At 48.6% G+C, this 13,351-nt stretch overlaps 1 protein-coding gene across 2 annotated transcripts in view; it reads right to left on the bottom strand.

Annotated features, from left to right (window-relative positions):
• Positions 1-13,351, bottom strand: part of LOC140424699 (uncharacterized) — a 159,952-nt gene that overhangs the window by 31,930 nt on the left and 114,671 nt on the right. For both annotated transcript variants that reach the window (XM_072507987.1, XM_072507986.1), the window contains exon 5: positions 11,217-11,381. In XM_072507987.1, the coding sequence (XP_072364088.1) occupies positions 11,217-11,381 (165 nt within the window). The remainder of the gene's footprint in view (positions 1-11,216; positions 11,382-13,351) is intronic.

Below are 13,351 nucleotides of genomic sequence, written 5' to 3' on the forward strand. Positions count from 1 at the left end.
CATGATGATGCACCGAAACAAAAGCCATCTAACCTACACTATGCCATTATCATCCATATGTTGATCCAATAAACTTTTAAATGCCCTCAATGTTGGCGAGTTCACTACTGTAGCAGGTAGGGCATTCCACGGCCTCACTACTCTTTGCGTAAAGAACCTACCTCTGACCTCTGTCCTATATCTATTACCCCTCAGTTTAAAGCTATGTCCCCTCGTGCCAGCCATTTCCATCCGCGGGAGAAGGCTCTCACTGTCCACCCTATCCAACCCCCTGATCATCTTGTATGCCTCAATTAAGTCACCTCTTAACCTTCTTCTCTCTAACGAAAACAACCTCAAGTCCCTCAGCCTTCCCTCATAAGATCTTCCCTCCATACCAGGCAACATTCTGGTAAATCTCCTCTGCACCCTTTTCAATGCTTCCACACCCTTCCTATAATGCGGCGACCAGAATTGCACGCAATACTCCAAATGCGGCCGCACCAGAGTTTTGTACATCTGCAACATGACCTCATGGCTCCGAAACTCAATCCCTCTACCAATAAAGCTAACACACCGTACGCCTTCTTAACAACCCTCTCAACCTGGGTGGCAACTTTCAGGGATCTATGTACATGGACACCGAGATCTCTCTGCTCATCCACACTACCAAGAATCTTACCATTAGCCCAGTACTCTGTCTTCCTGTTATTCCTTTCAAAATGAATCACCTCACACTTTTCTGCATTAAACTCCATTTGCCACCTCTCAGCCCAGCGCTGCAGCTTATCTATGTCCCTCTGTAACTTGTAACATCCTTCCGCACTGTCCACAACTCCACCGACTTTAGTGTCATCTGCAAATTTACTCACCCATCCTTCTACGCACTCCTCCAGGTCATTTATAAAAATGACAAACAGCAGTGGCCCCAAAACAGTCCTTGTAGTACACCACTAGTAACTGGACTCCAGTCTGAACATTTCCGATCAACCACCACCCTTTGTCTTCTTCCAGCTAGCCAATTTCTGATCCAAACTGCTAAATCACCCTGAATCCCATGCCTCCATATTTTCTGCAGGAGCCTACCGTGGGGAACCTTATCAAACGCTGTACTAAAATCCATATACACCACATCAACTGCTTTACCTTCAACCACCTGTTTGGTCACCTTCTCAAAGAACTCAATAAGGTTTGTGAGGCACGACCTATCCTTCACAAAACCGTGTTGACTATCTCTAATCAAATTATTCCTTTCCAGATGATTATACATCATAGAACATAGAACATAGAACGATACAGCGCAGTACAGGCCCTTCGGCCCACGATGTTGCACCGACATGGGAAGTAAAAAAAAAACCATAAGCCATCTAACCTACACTATGCCATTATCATCCATATGCTTAACCAATAAACTTTTAAATGCCCTCAATGTTGGCGAGTTCACTACTGTTGCAGGTAGCGCATTCCACGGCCTCACCACTCTTTGCGTAAAGAACCTACCTCTGACCTCTGTCCTATATCTATTACCCCTCAGTTTAAGGCTATGTCCCCTCGTGCTAGCCATTTCCATCCGCGGGAGAAGGTTCTCGCTGTCCACCCTATCTAACCCCCTGATCATTTTGTATGCCTCTATTAAGTCTCCTCTTAACCTTAAATGCGGCCGTACCAGAGTTTTGTACAGCTGCAACATGACCTCATGACTCCGGAACTCAATCCCTCTACCAATAAAGGCCAACACTCCATAGGCCTTCTTCACAACCCTATCAACCTGGGTGGCAACTTTCAGGGATCTATGTACATGGACACCGAGATCCCTCTGCTCATCCACACTTCCAAGAATTTTACCATTAGCCACATATTCCGCATTCCTGTTATTCCTTCCAAAGTGAATCACCTCACACTTCTCTACATTAAACTCCATTTGCCACCTCTCAGCCCAGCTCTGCAGCTTATCTATGTCCCACTGTAACCTGCAACATCCTTCCGCACTGTCGACAACACCACCGACTTTAGTGTCGTCTGAAAATTTACTCACCCACCCTTCTGCGCCCTCCTCTAGGTCATTGATAAAAATGACAAACAGCAACGGCCCCAGAACAGATCCTTGTGGTATGCCACTTGTAACTGAACTCCATTCTGAACATTTCCCATCAACCACCACCCTCTGTCTTCTTTCAGCTAGCCAATTTCTGATCCACATCTCTAAATCACCCTCAATCCCCAGCTTCCGTATTTTCTGCAATAGCCTCCCGTGGGGAACCTTCTCAAATGCTTTACTGAAATCCATATACACCACATCAAGTGCTCTACCCTCGTCTACCTGTTCAGTCACCTTCTCAAAGAACTCGATAAGGTTTGTGAGGCATGACCTACCCTTCACAAAGCCATGCTGACTATCCCTAATCATATTATTCCTATCTAGATGATCATAAATCTTGTCTCTTATAATCCCCTCCAAGAATTTACCCACAACAGACGTGAGGCTCACCGGTCTATAGTTGCCGGGGTTGTCTCTACTCCCCTTCTTGAACAAAGGGACCACATTTGCTGTCCTCCAGTCCTCTGGCACTATTCCTGTAGCCAATGATGACATAAAAATCAAAGCCAAAGGCTCAGCAATCTCTTCCCTGGCCTCCCAGAGAATCCTAGGATAAATCCCATCGGGCCCCGGGGACTTATCTATTTCCAGCCTGTCCAGAATTGCCAACACCTCTTCCCTACGTACCTCAATGCCATCTATTCTAATAGCCTGGGTCTCAGCATTCTCCTCCACAACATTATCTTTTTCCTGAGTGAATACTGACGAAAAATATTCATTTAGTATCTCGCCTATCTCTTTAGACTCCACACACAACTTCCCATCCCTGTCCTTGACTGGCCCTACTCTTACCCTAGTCATTCTTTTATTCCTGACATACCTATAGAAAGCTTTTGGGTTTTCCTTGATCCTACCTGCCAAATACTTCTCATGTCCCCTCCTTGCTCGTCTTAGCTCTCTCTTTAGATCCTTCCTCGCTACCTTGTAACTATCAAGCGCCCCAACTGAAACTTCACTCCTCATCTTCACATAGGCCTCCTTCTTCCTCTTAACAAGAGATTCCACTTCTTTGGTAAACCACGGTTCCCTCGCTCGACGCCTTCCTCCCTGCCTGACCGGTACGTACTTATTAAGAACACGCAGTAGCATTTCCTTGAACAAGCTCCACATATCCAGTGTGCCCAACACTTGCAGCCTACTTCTCCAACCTACCCCTCCCAAGTCATGTCTAATGGCATCATAATTGCCCTTCCCCCAGCTATAACTCTTGCCCTGCGGGGTATACTTATCCCTTTCCATCACTAACATAAATGTCACCGAATTGTGGTCACTGTCCCCAAAGTGCTCATCTACCTCCAAATCTAACACCTGGCCTGGTTCATTACCCAAAACCAAATCCAATGTGGCCTCGCCTCTTGTTGGCCTGTCAACATATTGTGTCAGGAAACCCTCCTGCACACATTGTACAAAAAACGACCCATCTAATGTACTCGAACTATATCTTTTCCAGTCAATATTTGGAAGGTTAAAGTCTCCCATAATAACTACCCTGTTACTTTCGCTCTTATCCAGAATCATCTTCGCCATCCGTTCCTCCACATCCCTAGAACTATTTGGAGGCCTATAGAAAACTCCCAACAGGGTGACCTCTCCTTGCCTGTTTCTAACCTCAACCCATACTACCTCGGAAGAAGAGTCCCCATCTAGCATCCTCTCCGCCACCGTAATACTGTTCTTGACTAGCAGCGTCACACCTCCCCCTCTTTTGCCTCCTTCTCTGAGCTTACTAAAACACCTAAACCCCGGAACCTGCAACAACCATTCCTGTCCCTGCTCTATCCATGTCTCCGAAATGGCCACAACATCGAAGTCCCAGGTACCAACCCATGCTGCCAGTTCCCCTGCCTTATTTTGTATACTCCTGGCATTGAAGTAGACACACTTCAAACCACCTACCTGAACACTGGCCCCCTCCTGCGAAGTCAAATCTGTGCTCCTGACCTCTATACTCTCAATCTCCCGTACCCTAAAACTACAATCCAGGTTCCCATGCCCCTGCTGCATTAGTTTAAACCCCCCCAAAGAGCACTAACAAATCTCCCCCCCAGGATATTTGTGCCCCTCAGGTTCAGATGTCGACCATCCTGTCTGTAGAGGTCCTACCTTCCCCAGAAAGAGCCCCAGTTATCCAGAAATCTGAATCCCTCCCGCCTGCACCATCCCTGTAGCCACGTGTTTAATTGCTCTCTCTCCCTATTCCTCATCTCATTATCACGTGGCACGGGCAACAACCCAGAGATAACAACTCTGTTTGTTCTCGTTCTGAGCTTCCATCCTAGCTCCCTGAAAGCCTGCCTGACATCCTTGTCCCCTTTCCTACCTATGTCGTCAGTGCCAATGTGGACCACGACTTGGGGCTGCTCCCCCTCCCCCTTAAGGACCCGGAAAACACGATCCGAGACATCACGTACCCTTGCACCTGGGAGGCAACATACCAAACGTGAGTCTCTCTCGCTCCCACAAAATCTCCTATCTGTGCCCCTGACTATCGAGTCCCCAATTACTAATGCTCTGCTCCTCTCCCCCCTTCCCTTCTGAGCAACAGGGACAGACTCCGTGCCAGAGGCCCGTACCCCATGGCCTACCCCTGGTAAGTCCCCCCCCCCCCCACAAATATCCAAAGCGGTATACTTGTTGCTCAGGGGAACGACCGCAGGGGATCCCTGCACTGACTGCTTCTTCCCAGTCCCTCTTACAGTTACCCACCTATCTCCAATCTTTGGTGTAACTAATTCCCTGAAGCTTCTATCTATGACCCCTTCTGCCTCCCGAATGATCCGAAGTTCTTCCAACTCCAGCTCCAGTTCCCTAACTCGGTCTTGGAGGAGCTGGAGATGGCAGCACTTCCTGCAGGTAAAATCAGCAGGGACACTAACGGCATCCCTCACCTCAAACATCCTGCAGGAGGAACATTGCACTCCCTTCCCTGCCATCCCTCTAACTTCTAACCAAGTTCTGGTTAATAAATAAATTTTAAAAATAATAATATAACATGGCACTTACCTCAGACCAATGGGTTTTATTATTAGGTTAGAAGAGGAGGGCGGGTGGGAGACACTACACGTGTAGTGTCTCGGGTTTCCTCTCCACCAGAATTTATTGGTTGGGGGGGGGGGCGTCGAACTTCCGGTTCCCGCCTTATATTAAAAATAAATAAATAATAAAACAGAAAAGAACAGAAATGGGACCAGGCAAGTGTTTTTAAATCAAATACTCACCTCCCGACAGGCCCCTGCACTCTGCTCCCGCCGAAATTCAAAGGACTGCTCCTGCAAGGTAAGTGTTTTTAAAGCAAATACTCACCTCGTGCCACACAAGTGCCAGGCAATGACCATCTCCTACAAGAGGGGATCGAACCATCGCCCCTTGACATTCAATGGCATCACCATCACTGAATCCCCCACAATCAACATCCTGGGGGTTACCATTGATCAGAAACGGAACTGGACGAGCCACATTAATACTGTGGCTACCAGGGCAGGTCAAAGGCTAGGAATCCTACGGCAAGTAACTCACTCCTGACCCCCCAAAGCCTGCCCACGATCTAGAAGGCACAAGTCAGGAGTGTGATGGAATACTCTCCACTTGCCTGGATGTGCGCAGCTCCAACAACACTCAAGAAGTCCGACACCATCCAGGACAAAGCAGCCCCGCTTGATTGCTCCCCCTTCCGCAAACACTCAAACCCTCCACCACCGAGGAATAGTGGCAGCCGTGTGCACCACCTACAAGATGCACTGCAGTAATTCACCAAGGTTCCTTGGGCAGCACCTTCCAAACCCACGGCCACTACCACCGAGAAGGACGAGGGCAGCAGATACCTGGGGACCCCACCACCTGGAGATTCCCCTCCAAGTCACTCACCACCCTGACTTGGAAATCTATCGCCGTTCCTTCACTGTCGCTGGGGCAAAATCCTGGAACTCCCTCCCTAACAGCACAGTGGGTGTACCTACACCGGAGGGCAACTCACCACCATCTTCTGAAGGGCAACTCGGGATGGGCAATAAATGCTGGCCTAACCAGCGACACCCACATCCCATAAATGAATTTTTTTAAAGCTTCTTGTGATTATTAAAGATAAATATGGGCTCATCAATGGCAGAGACAGGATAATTAAACATGGGGAATGAGGAAACGGCAGAGAAGTTAACAAATATTTTCTGTCTATCTTGGAAGGGATATACCTGCTCAACATTTAACCATAAGATAAAACCTTCACCCTGGAAGAAATCAAGTGAACATTCTCTGAACTGCTTCTAATGCAATTATCTATTTATTTAAATAAGGAGAGGTCAACTGCACTCAGTATTCCAAATCTGGTGTCATCATTTCTATTACACTAATAGAAAGCCTATAGTCTGTTAGCATTTATTAACAGGGGGATTGAGTTTAAGAGCCGTGAGGTTATGCTGCAACTGTACAAGACCACATTTGGAGTATTGTGTGCAGTTCTGATCACCTCATTGTAGGAAGGATGTGGAAGCATTGGAAAGGGTGCAAAGGAGATTTACCAGGATGCTGCCTGGATTGGTGGGTGGGTCTTATGAGGAAAGGTTGAGGGAGCTAGGGCTTTCCTCATTGGAGCGAAGGAGGATGAGAGGTGACTTAATTGAGGTGTATAAGATGATGAGAGGGATAGATAGAGTGGACGTTCAGCGACTTTTTCCTCGGGTGGATGTAGCTGTTACAAGGGGGCATAACTATAAGGTTCATGGTGGAAGATATAGGAGAGATGTCAGAGGGTGGTTCTTAACTCAGAGAGTGGTTGGGGTGTGGAACGCTATGGTAGTGGAGTCAGACACTTTAGGAACTTTCAAGCGGTTATTGGATAGGCATCTGGAGTGCACTAGAATGATTGGAAGTAGGTTGATTTGATCTTAGTTTCAGACTAGTTCAGCACAACTTCGTGGGCCGAAGGGCCTGTACTGCGCTGTACAGTTCTATGTTCTATGTTCAATGTCTTGTACAGCTGCAGTAAAACATCCCTACTTTTATATGCCATTTTCCTTACAATAAACACCATCATTCCGTTCCTAATCGCAAGCTGTGTCTGCACACTAACTTTTTGTGATTCATGTTCCAGGCAGCCCAGATCCCTCTGTACCCCCGAATTCTGCAAACTAGCTCCATTTAAATAACATTCTTTCTTTCATTTATGATGCCAAAGTGGAAAGGTTCACAGTTTCCCACATTATACTCAAGATGCAAAATATTTGCCCATTCATTTAACCTGTCGATGCACCGTTTCAAACTCTCTAACTCCTCTTGTCAACTTATTTTCCTACCTATATTGGTGCCACTGGCAAATTTATCTCCGATACATTTGGTCCCTTTAGCCGAATCATTGAATCATAGGCTTCCTACAGTGCAGGAGGAGGCCATTTGGCCCATTGAGTCTGCACCGACCCTCCAAATGAGCGGCCTACATAGGCCCACTGCTCAACCCTATCCCCGTAACCCCACCTAATCTTTTGGGCACAAAGGGGCAATTTATCACGGCTAACCCGCCTGACCCGTAAATCTTTGGACTGTGGGAGGAAACCGGAGCACCCAGAGGAAACTCACGCAGACAGGGGGAGAACGTGCAAACTCCACCGAGGCGCTGTGAGGCAGCAGTGCTAACCAATGTGCCATCGTGCTAATCTACAATGTAGATTGTAAATAGTTGTGGCCCCAGCACTGATCCTAGTGGCACTCCACTAGTTATAGTTTGCTAATCCGAAAAGACCTATTTATCCCTACTCTAGCCCAGTATGCTAAACCAGCCCCAAGGAAAATTTTGAACTCCGTGCCAGCCAGGTGCCGAACCTGGAATCTCCTGATTCGTAGTCGGACGCGTTATCCATTGTGCCACTGGCCCACTTTACCACATAAACCCATGTTCTCCTATCTGTGCCACCTCATCAAATGCCCTTTGAAAACCCAGGGACATGATAGCTACAGTTTCCCTTTATACACCTAGCCTGTTAATTCCTCAAAAAAACTCTAAGAATTTAGTTCAACACAAATTCCATTTCACAAAGTCATGTTAACTCTGCTTCATCACATTTGGACCTCCTTGATAATCGATTCTAGGAACTTTCTTATGACAGATGTTAGCCTAACTGGCCTGTAGTTTCCTGCTTTCTGTCTACCTCCCACCTTGAATAAAGGTGGTACATTAGCTATTTTCTGATTCACTGGAACCCTTCCAGATTCATAGATTTATAGAATTTACAGTGCAGAAGGAGGCCATTCGGCCCATCAAGTCTGCATTAGTCCTTACAAAGAGCACCTCGCTGAAGCCCACGTATCTACCAAAGATGTGCAGGTTAGGTGGAGTGGCCATGCTAAATTGCCCTTAGTATCCAAAATTGCCCTTAGTGTTGGGTGGGGTTACTGGGTTATGGGGATCGGGGGGAGGTGTTGACCTTGGGTAGGGTGCTCTTTCCAAGAGCCGGTGCAGACTCGATGGGCCGAATGGCCTCCTTCTGCACTGTAAATTCTATGTCCATGTCTACCCCATCCCCGTAACCCAGTAACCCCCACTTAACATTTTTTGGACACTCAGGGCAATTTATCATGGCCAATCCACCTAACCCGCACATCTTTGGACTGTGGGAGGAAGCCGGAGCACCCGGAGGAAACCCACGCACACACAGGGAGAACGTGCAGACTCCGCACAGACTGTGACCCAAGCCGGAATCGAACCTGGGATCCTGGAGCTGTGAAGCAACTGTGCTAACCACTATGCTACCGTGCTGCCCATGGAAGATTCTAATGAATGCATTCACTATCTCTGCAGTCATTTATTTTAAGACCCTACGTTGAAGGCCATCTGGTCCCGGTGACTTGTCAGCCTTTAGGTTCAATCGTTTTCCCAGCACCTTTTCCTTACAGATGCTGACTGTTTTAAATTTCATCCTCCTATTCACCTCTTGATTTGCAACAATCTATTGGAGGTTTTCTAAACCTTCGACAGGCAAGATGGACACAAAATACCTTTTCAATGCCACTGCCATTTCCTTGCTTTCCAAGATCAACTCCCCAGTCTCAATCTCTGGAGGACCAACTCTTACTCTGCTTTCTCTTTTTCTATTTAAATAGTTGTAGAAACTTACTGTCTGTTTTAATATTATAGTGAGCTTTCGCTCAAACCTGTCTTTCTCCCTCTGCCTTACACTTTTCGCATTCTTTGCCCAAATGCAGCAGTGATTATACCTCAAAAAATACTTTATTGTTTTATTTTAGCACATTCCGATGTTATGAGAACAGCGTTATAAAAATATATTTTAGTGTATTTTGTTACTCTATATGGTGTCACAATCCAGGATATCACAGCATATCACTACACGGTTATGTAATATGATTACATTTTAATTTTAGAATTTTAGTTATATTATTAACAGTGGGTAAAAATATGTAATATATTATTATACAGCACAGAAAGGGGCTATTCAATGGGATCTGCAAAAGAGTTAATCAATTAATTCCACTCCACATAGTGTCATGTGAGAGTACCTTTAAGAAATGGATGTTTAAGCAATGTGCCTTTAAGAAATGGAGCTGATCATATTACTGAAGTGATGTCACGGGGGGGGGCGGAGCTGAGCTCACTTCTGCTTTTGGTTTCAGTTTTTCTGAGAGCAGCTGAAAAGGAGAAAGCCAGTTTGGAGACAGCAGCTTGAGAAGTTCTGGTTTGCTGTGAGCTGCTTGAAGGGAGGAAGCCAGTTTGAAAAAGCAGCTTGTGTGTGTCTGTGTGTTTCCAGAGAGCTGCAGGAAGAAAAGCAAGTTGCTGGAGCCGAATTCAACCAAGCTGATATAACTCTGCCATCTAACAGAAAATATCTATATTCTGTGACCTGGTGTGTTACTGTTTTGAAGGTTTGAAACCTTTTGGATGATTGAAGGAACATTTTGAGGGATTATTTAGTGTTGTATTATGTTCGGGGTTATCTTTGAAGTAAGGGGTGTTAAGGGATCCAATGTTTATTTAAAAGGTTAAGTTGAGTTCATAGAATAAACATTGTTTTGTGTTAAAACCCACGTGTCCATAATTGTAATCCCACACCTGGGGAACAAGCCGTGTGCTAGGAAAAGCAACAACCCATTAAAGGGGAGGTTGGTTGAACTCCATGGTACATTTTGGGGTTCTGAAAACGCCTCGCCCATAACAATAGCCCTGCAACTTTGTCATTTTTAGGCGTATATCCATTTCCTTTTTGTCTGAATGACGGAATATATTTGTCATTTCAGTTACTCTCAAGTGTGACCTCACGGAACCCTGGGAATGTTGAAGGCACTGGGAATACAGGGGGAAACGTGCTACTGGTGAATACCACTGCTTTTAGCGAAGGCTAGATAACTACATAAATTTAGATAAGGGAGACATCTCAAGAAGTTTGGCAAAGCAGAATGCTTGACTGACACTCCATTCAACACCTTAAATGGTTAACCCTCCAGCACCAACACACATTGGTTGCAGTGTGTCCTATCTACAAGATGCACTGTAGCAGCTCTTCTTTGACAATACCTTCCAAGCCATCAACAATCTAGAACAAGGATAGTAGGTGCATGGCAAGACCAGCATCTGCCAGGCCCCCTCCCAGCCACACGCCATCCTGACTTGGAACTATATCATAGAATCCCTACAATGCAGAAGGAGACCATTCAGCCCATCAAGTCTGCACCAACCCACTGAAAGAGCACCCAGCCTCGACACATGCCCCCACCCTAACCTCATAACCCTACATAAGCTTTTGGACACTAAGGGCTAATTTAGCATGATTAATCCACCTAACCTGCACATCTTTGGGCGAAAACCGGAGCACCCAGAGGAATCCCACGCAGACACGGGGAGAACGTGCAGACTCCGCACACACAGTGACCCGAGGCTGGAATTGATCCCGGGTCCGTGGCGCTGTGAGGCAGCAGTGCTAACTACTGTGCCACCGTGCCGCCCATCGCCATTCCTTCACTGTCGCTGAGTCAAAATCCTGGAACTCCCTCTCTAACAGCACTGCGGGTATTCCCATCTGGACTGATGCAGTTCGAGAAGGCATCTCACCACCACCACCTTCAGAAGAGAAATTGAGGATGGGTAATAATTCAAGTCACCCCTATATCCCATGCAAAATAATTCAGTATCTCTGCTTACCTGGCCAGTCACATCTGCTTATTATCGGACTGAAAAACAGTTCATCAGGACATGACAGATGGAACGTTCGGCCAAATGCACATTGGTAGAAGCTCTGCTTGTCCAGTGGATCAGGAAAAAATCCATTGTCCTTGTTCCGGCAGAAATTTGGATCCGCCGTCAAATCTACAAAAGAATTCACAGTATCAGCCAAGCACGCACTGAAAACATTCTGAGAAACTATGAGGTCAGTGATTAGGCAAAATTAATAATAATAATAACCTGTTCTTGTCACAAGTATGAAGTGACTGTGAAAAGCCCCTCGTCGCCACATTCCGGCGCCTGTTCGGGTACACGGAGGGAGAATTCAGAATTCTCAGCTGGTACGGGAATTGAACCCGCGCTGCTGGCCTTGTTCTGCATCACAAACCAGCTGTCTAGCCCACTGAGCTAAACCAGCTTGGCGATGCGACTGGAATGCTGACTTCCTCCATGAGCTCTTAGCAGCAAGCTCGGTGAGCCCTCAATTGGAATGGAAGCTGAGCAGAGTAACAAAGGGAATCTGGGGCGGGGTTCCCCCCTACCCGGCGGGGCGGGGGGGTCCCGGCGGGATGGAGTGGCGTGAACCACTCCGGCGTCGGGCCGCCCCAAAGGTGGGGATTCCTCCGCACCTTTAGGGGCCAAGCCCGCACCTTTAGGGGCGAGGCCCGCACCTTTAGGGGCTAGGCCCGTGCCGGAGTGGTCAGTGCGCCGCCGGCTGGCGGGAAAGGCCTTTCGCACCACACCAGCCGTGGCTGGAGGCACTCCGCTGGCCGGCCGGGAGTCCGCGCATGCGCGGGAGTGTCAGCGGCTGCTGACGTCATCCCCGCGCAGGGGCAGGGGGGCGGTCACCTACGCGTCGGCCGTCACGGAGACCTACACGGCCGACGCCTGGTAAAAGAGTACCCCCGCGGCGCAGGCTCGCTCATGGATCGGTGGGCCCCGATCGCGGGCCAGGCCACCGGGGGGGCACCCCCCGGGGGCCAGACCGCCCCGCGCCCCCCCCCCCCCGCAAGGACACCGGAGCCCGCTCGCACCGCCTGGACCCTCCGGTAAGGGAGGTGGTTTAATTCACACCGGCGGGACCGGCATTACAGCAGCGGGACTTCGGCCCATCGCGGGCCGGAGAATCACAGGGCGGGGGGCCCGCCGACCGGCGCGGCACGATTCCCGACCCCGTCGATTCACGCCGCCGCCCCCGGCGATTCTCCGACCCGGCAGGAGGTTGGAGAATCCCGCCCCTGGTGTGAATAAGATTTTAAATTAAAGGGGGAAGGAAGAGCTACGTTATTCCTTGAGGGAGCAATAGAAAAGCAAACATCGAAATCAGGGGACTGAAAAGGGTTTTGTGGAATGCTGGGGTATTCAACATGCGCTGGCTACTGATAGACAGCTGATGGGCTGGAAAGAGCACCAAACGGAATAGTAAAAGTGTGAGGCAGGAGCTTACGTGGTTGAAAGTAAAGGCAGCGGCAGTACAAAGGCAGCAGTGGGGCGAAGGCCCAGCAATGGAGCAAAGAGAGCAGTGGGGAGAAGGCCCAGCAATGGAGCAAAGGCAGCAGTGGGAGTGAAGGCCCAGTGGCAGTACAAAGGCAGCAGTGGGAGTGAAGGCCCAGTGGCAGTATAAAGGCAGCAGTGGGGCGAAGGCCCAGTGGCAGTACAAAGGCAGCAGTGGGAGTGAAGGCCCAGTGGCAGTCCAAAGGCAGCAGTGGGAGTGAAGGCCCAGTGGCAGTACAAAGGCAGCAGTGGGAGCGAAGGCCCAGTGGCAGTACAAAGGCAGCAGTGGGAGTGAAGGCCCAGTGGCAGTCCAAAGGCAGCAGTGGGGCGAAGGCCCAGCGCCAGTACAAAGGCAGCAGTGGGAGCGAAGGCCCAGTGGCAGTAAAAAGGCAGCAGTGGGAGCGAAGGCCCAGTGGCAGTACAAAGGCAGCAGTGGGGCGAAGGCCCAGTGGCAGTACAAAGGCAGCAGTGGGAGCGAAGGCCCAGTGGCAGTACAAAGGCAGCAGTGGGAGTGAAGGCCCAGCGGCAGTACAAAGGCAGCAGTGAGTCGTAGGCCCCATGGCAGTACAAAGGCAGCAGTGGGAGCGAAGGCCCAGTGGCAGTACAAAGGCAGCAGTGGG

This window comes from Scyliorhinus torazame, chromosome 6, assembly GCF_047496885.1.
Source record: "Scyliorhinus torazame isolate Kashiwa2021f chromosome 6, sScyTor2.1, whole genome shotgun sequence".
NCBI lineage: Eukaryota > Metazoa > Chordata > Chondrichthyes > Carcharhiniformes > Scyliorhinidae > Scyliorhinus > Scyliorhinus torazame.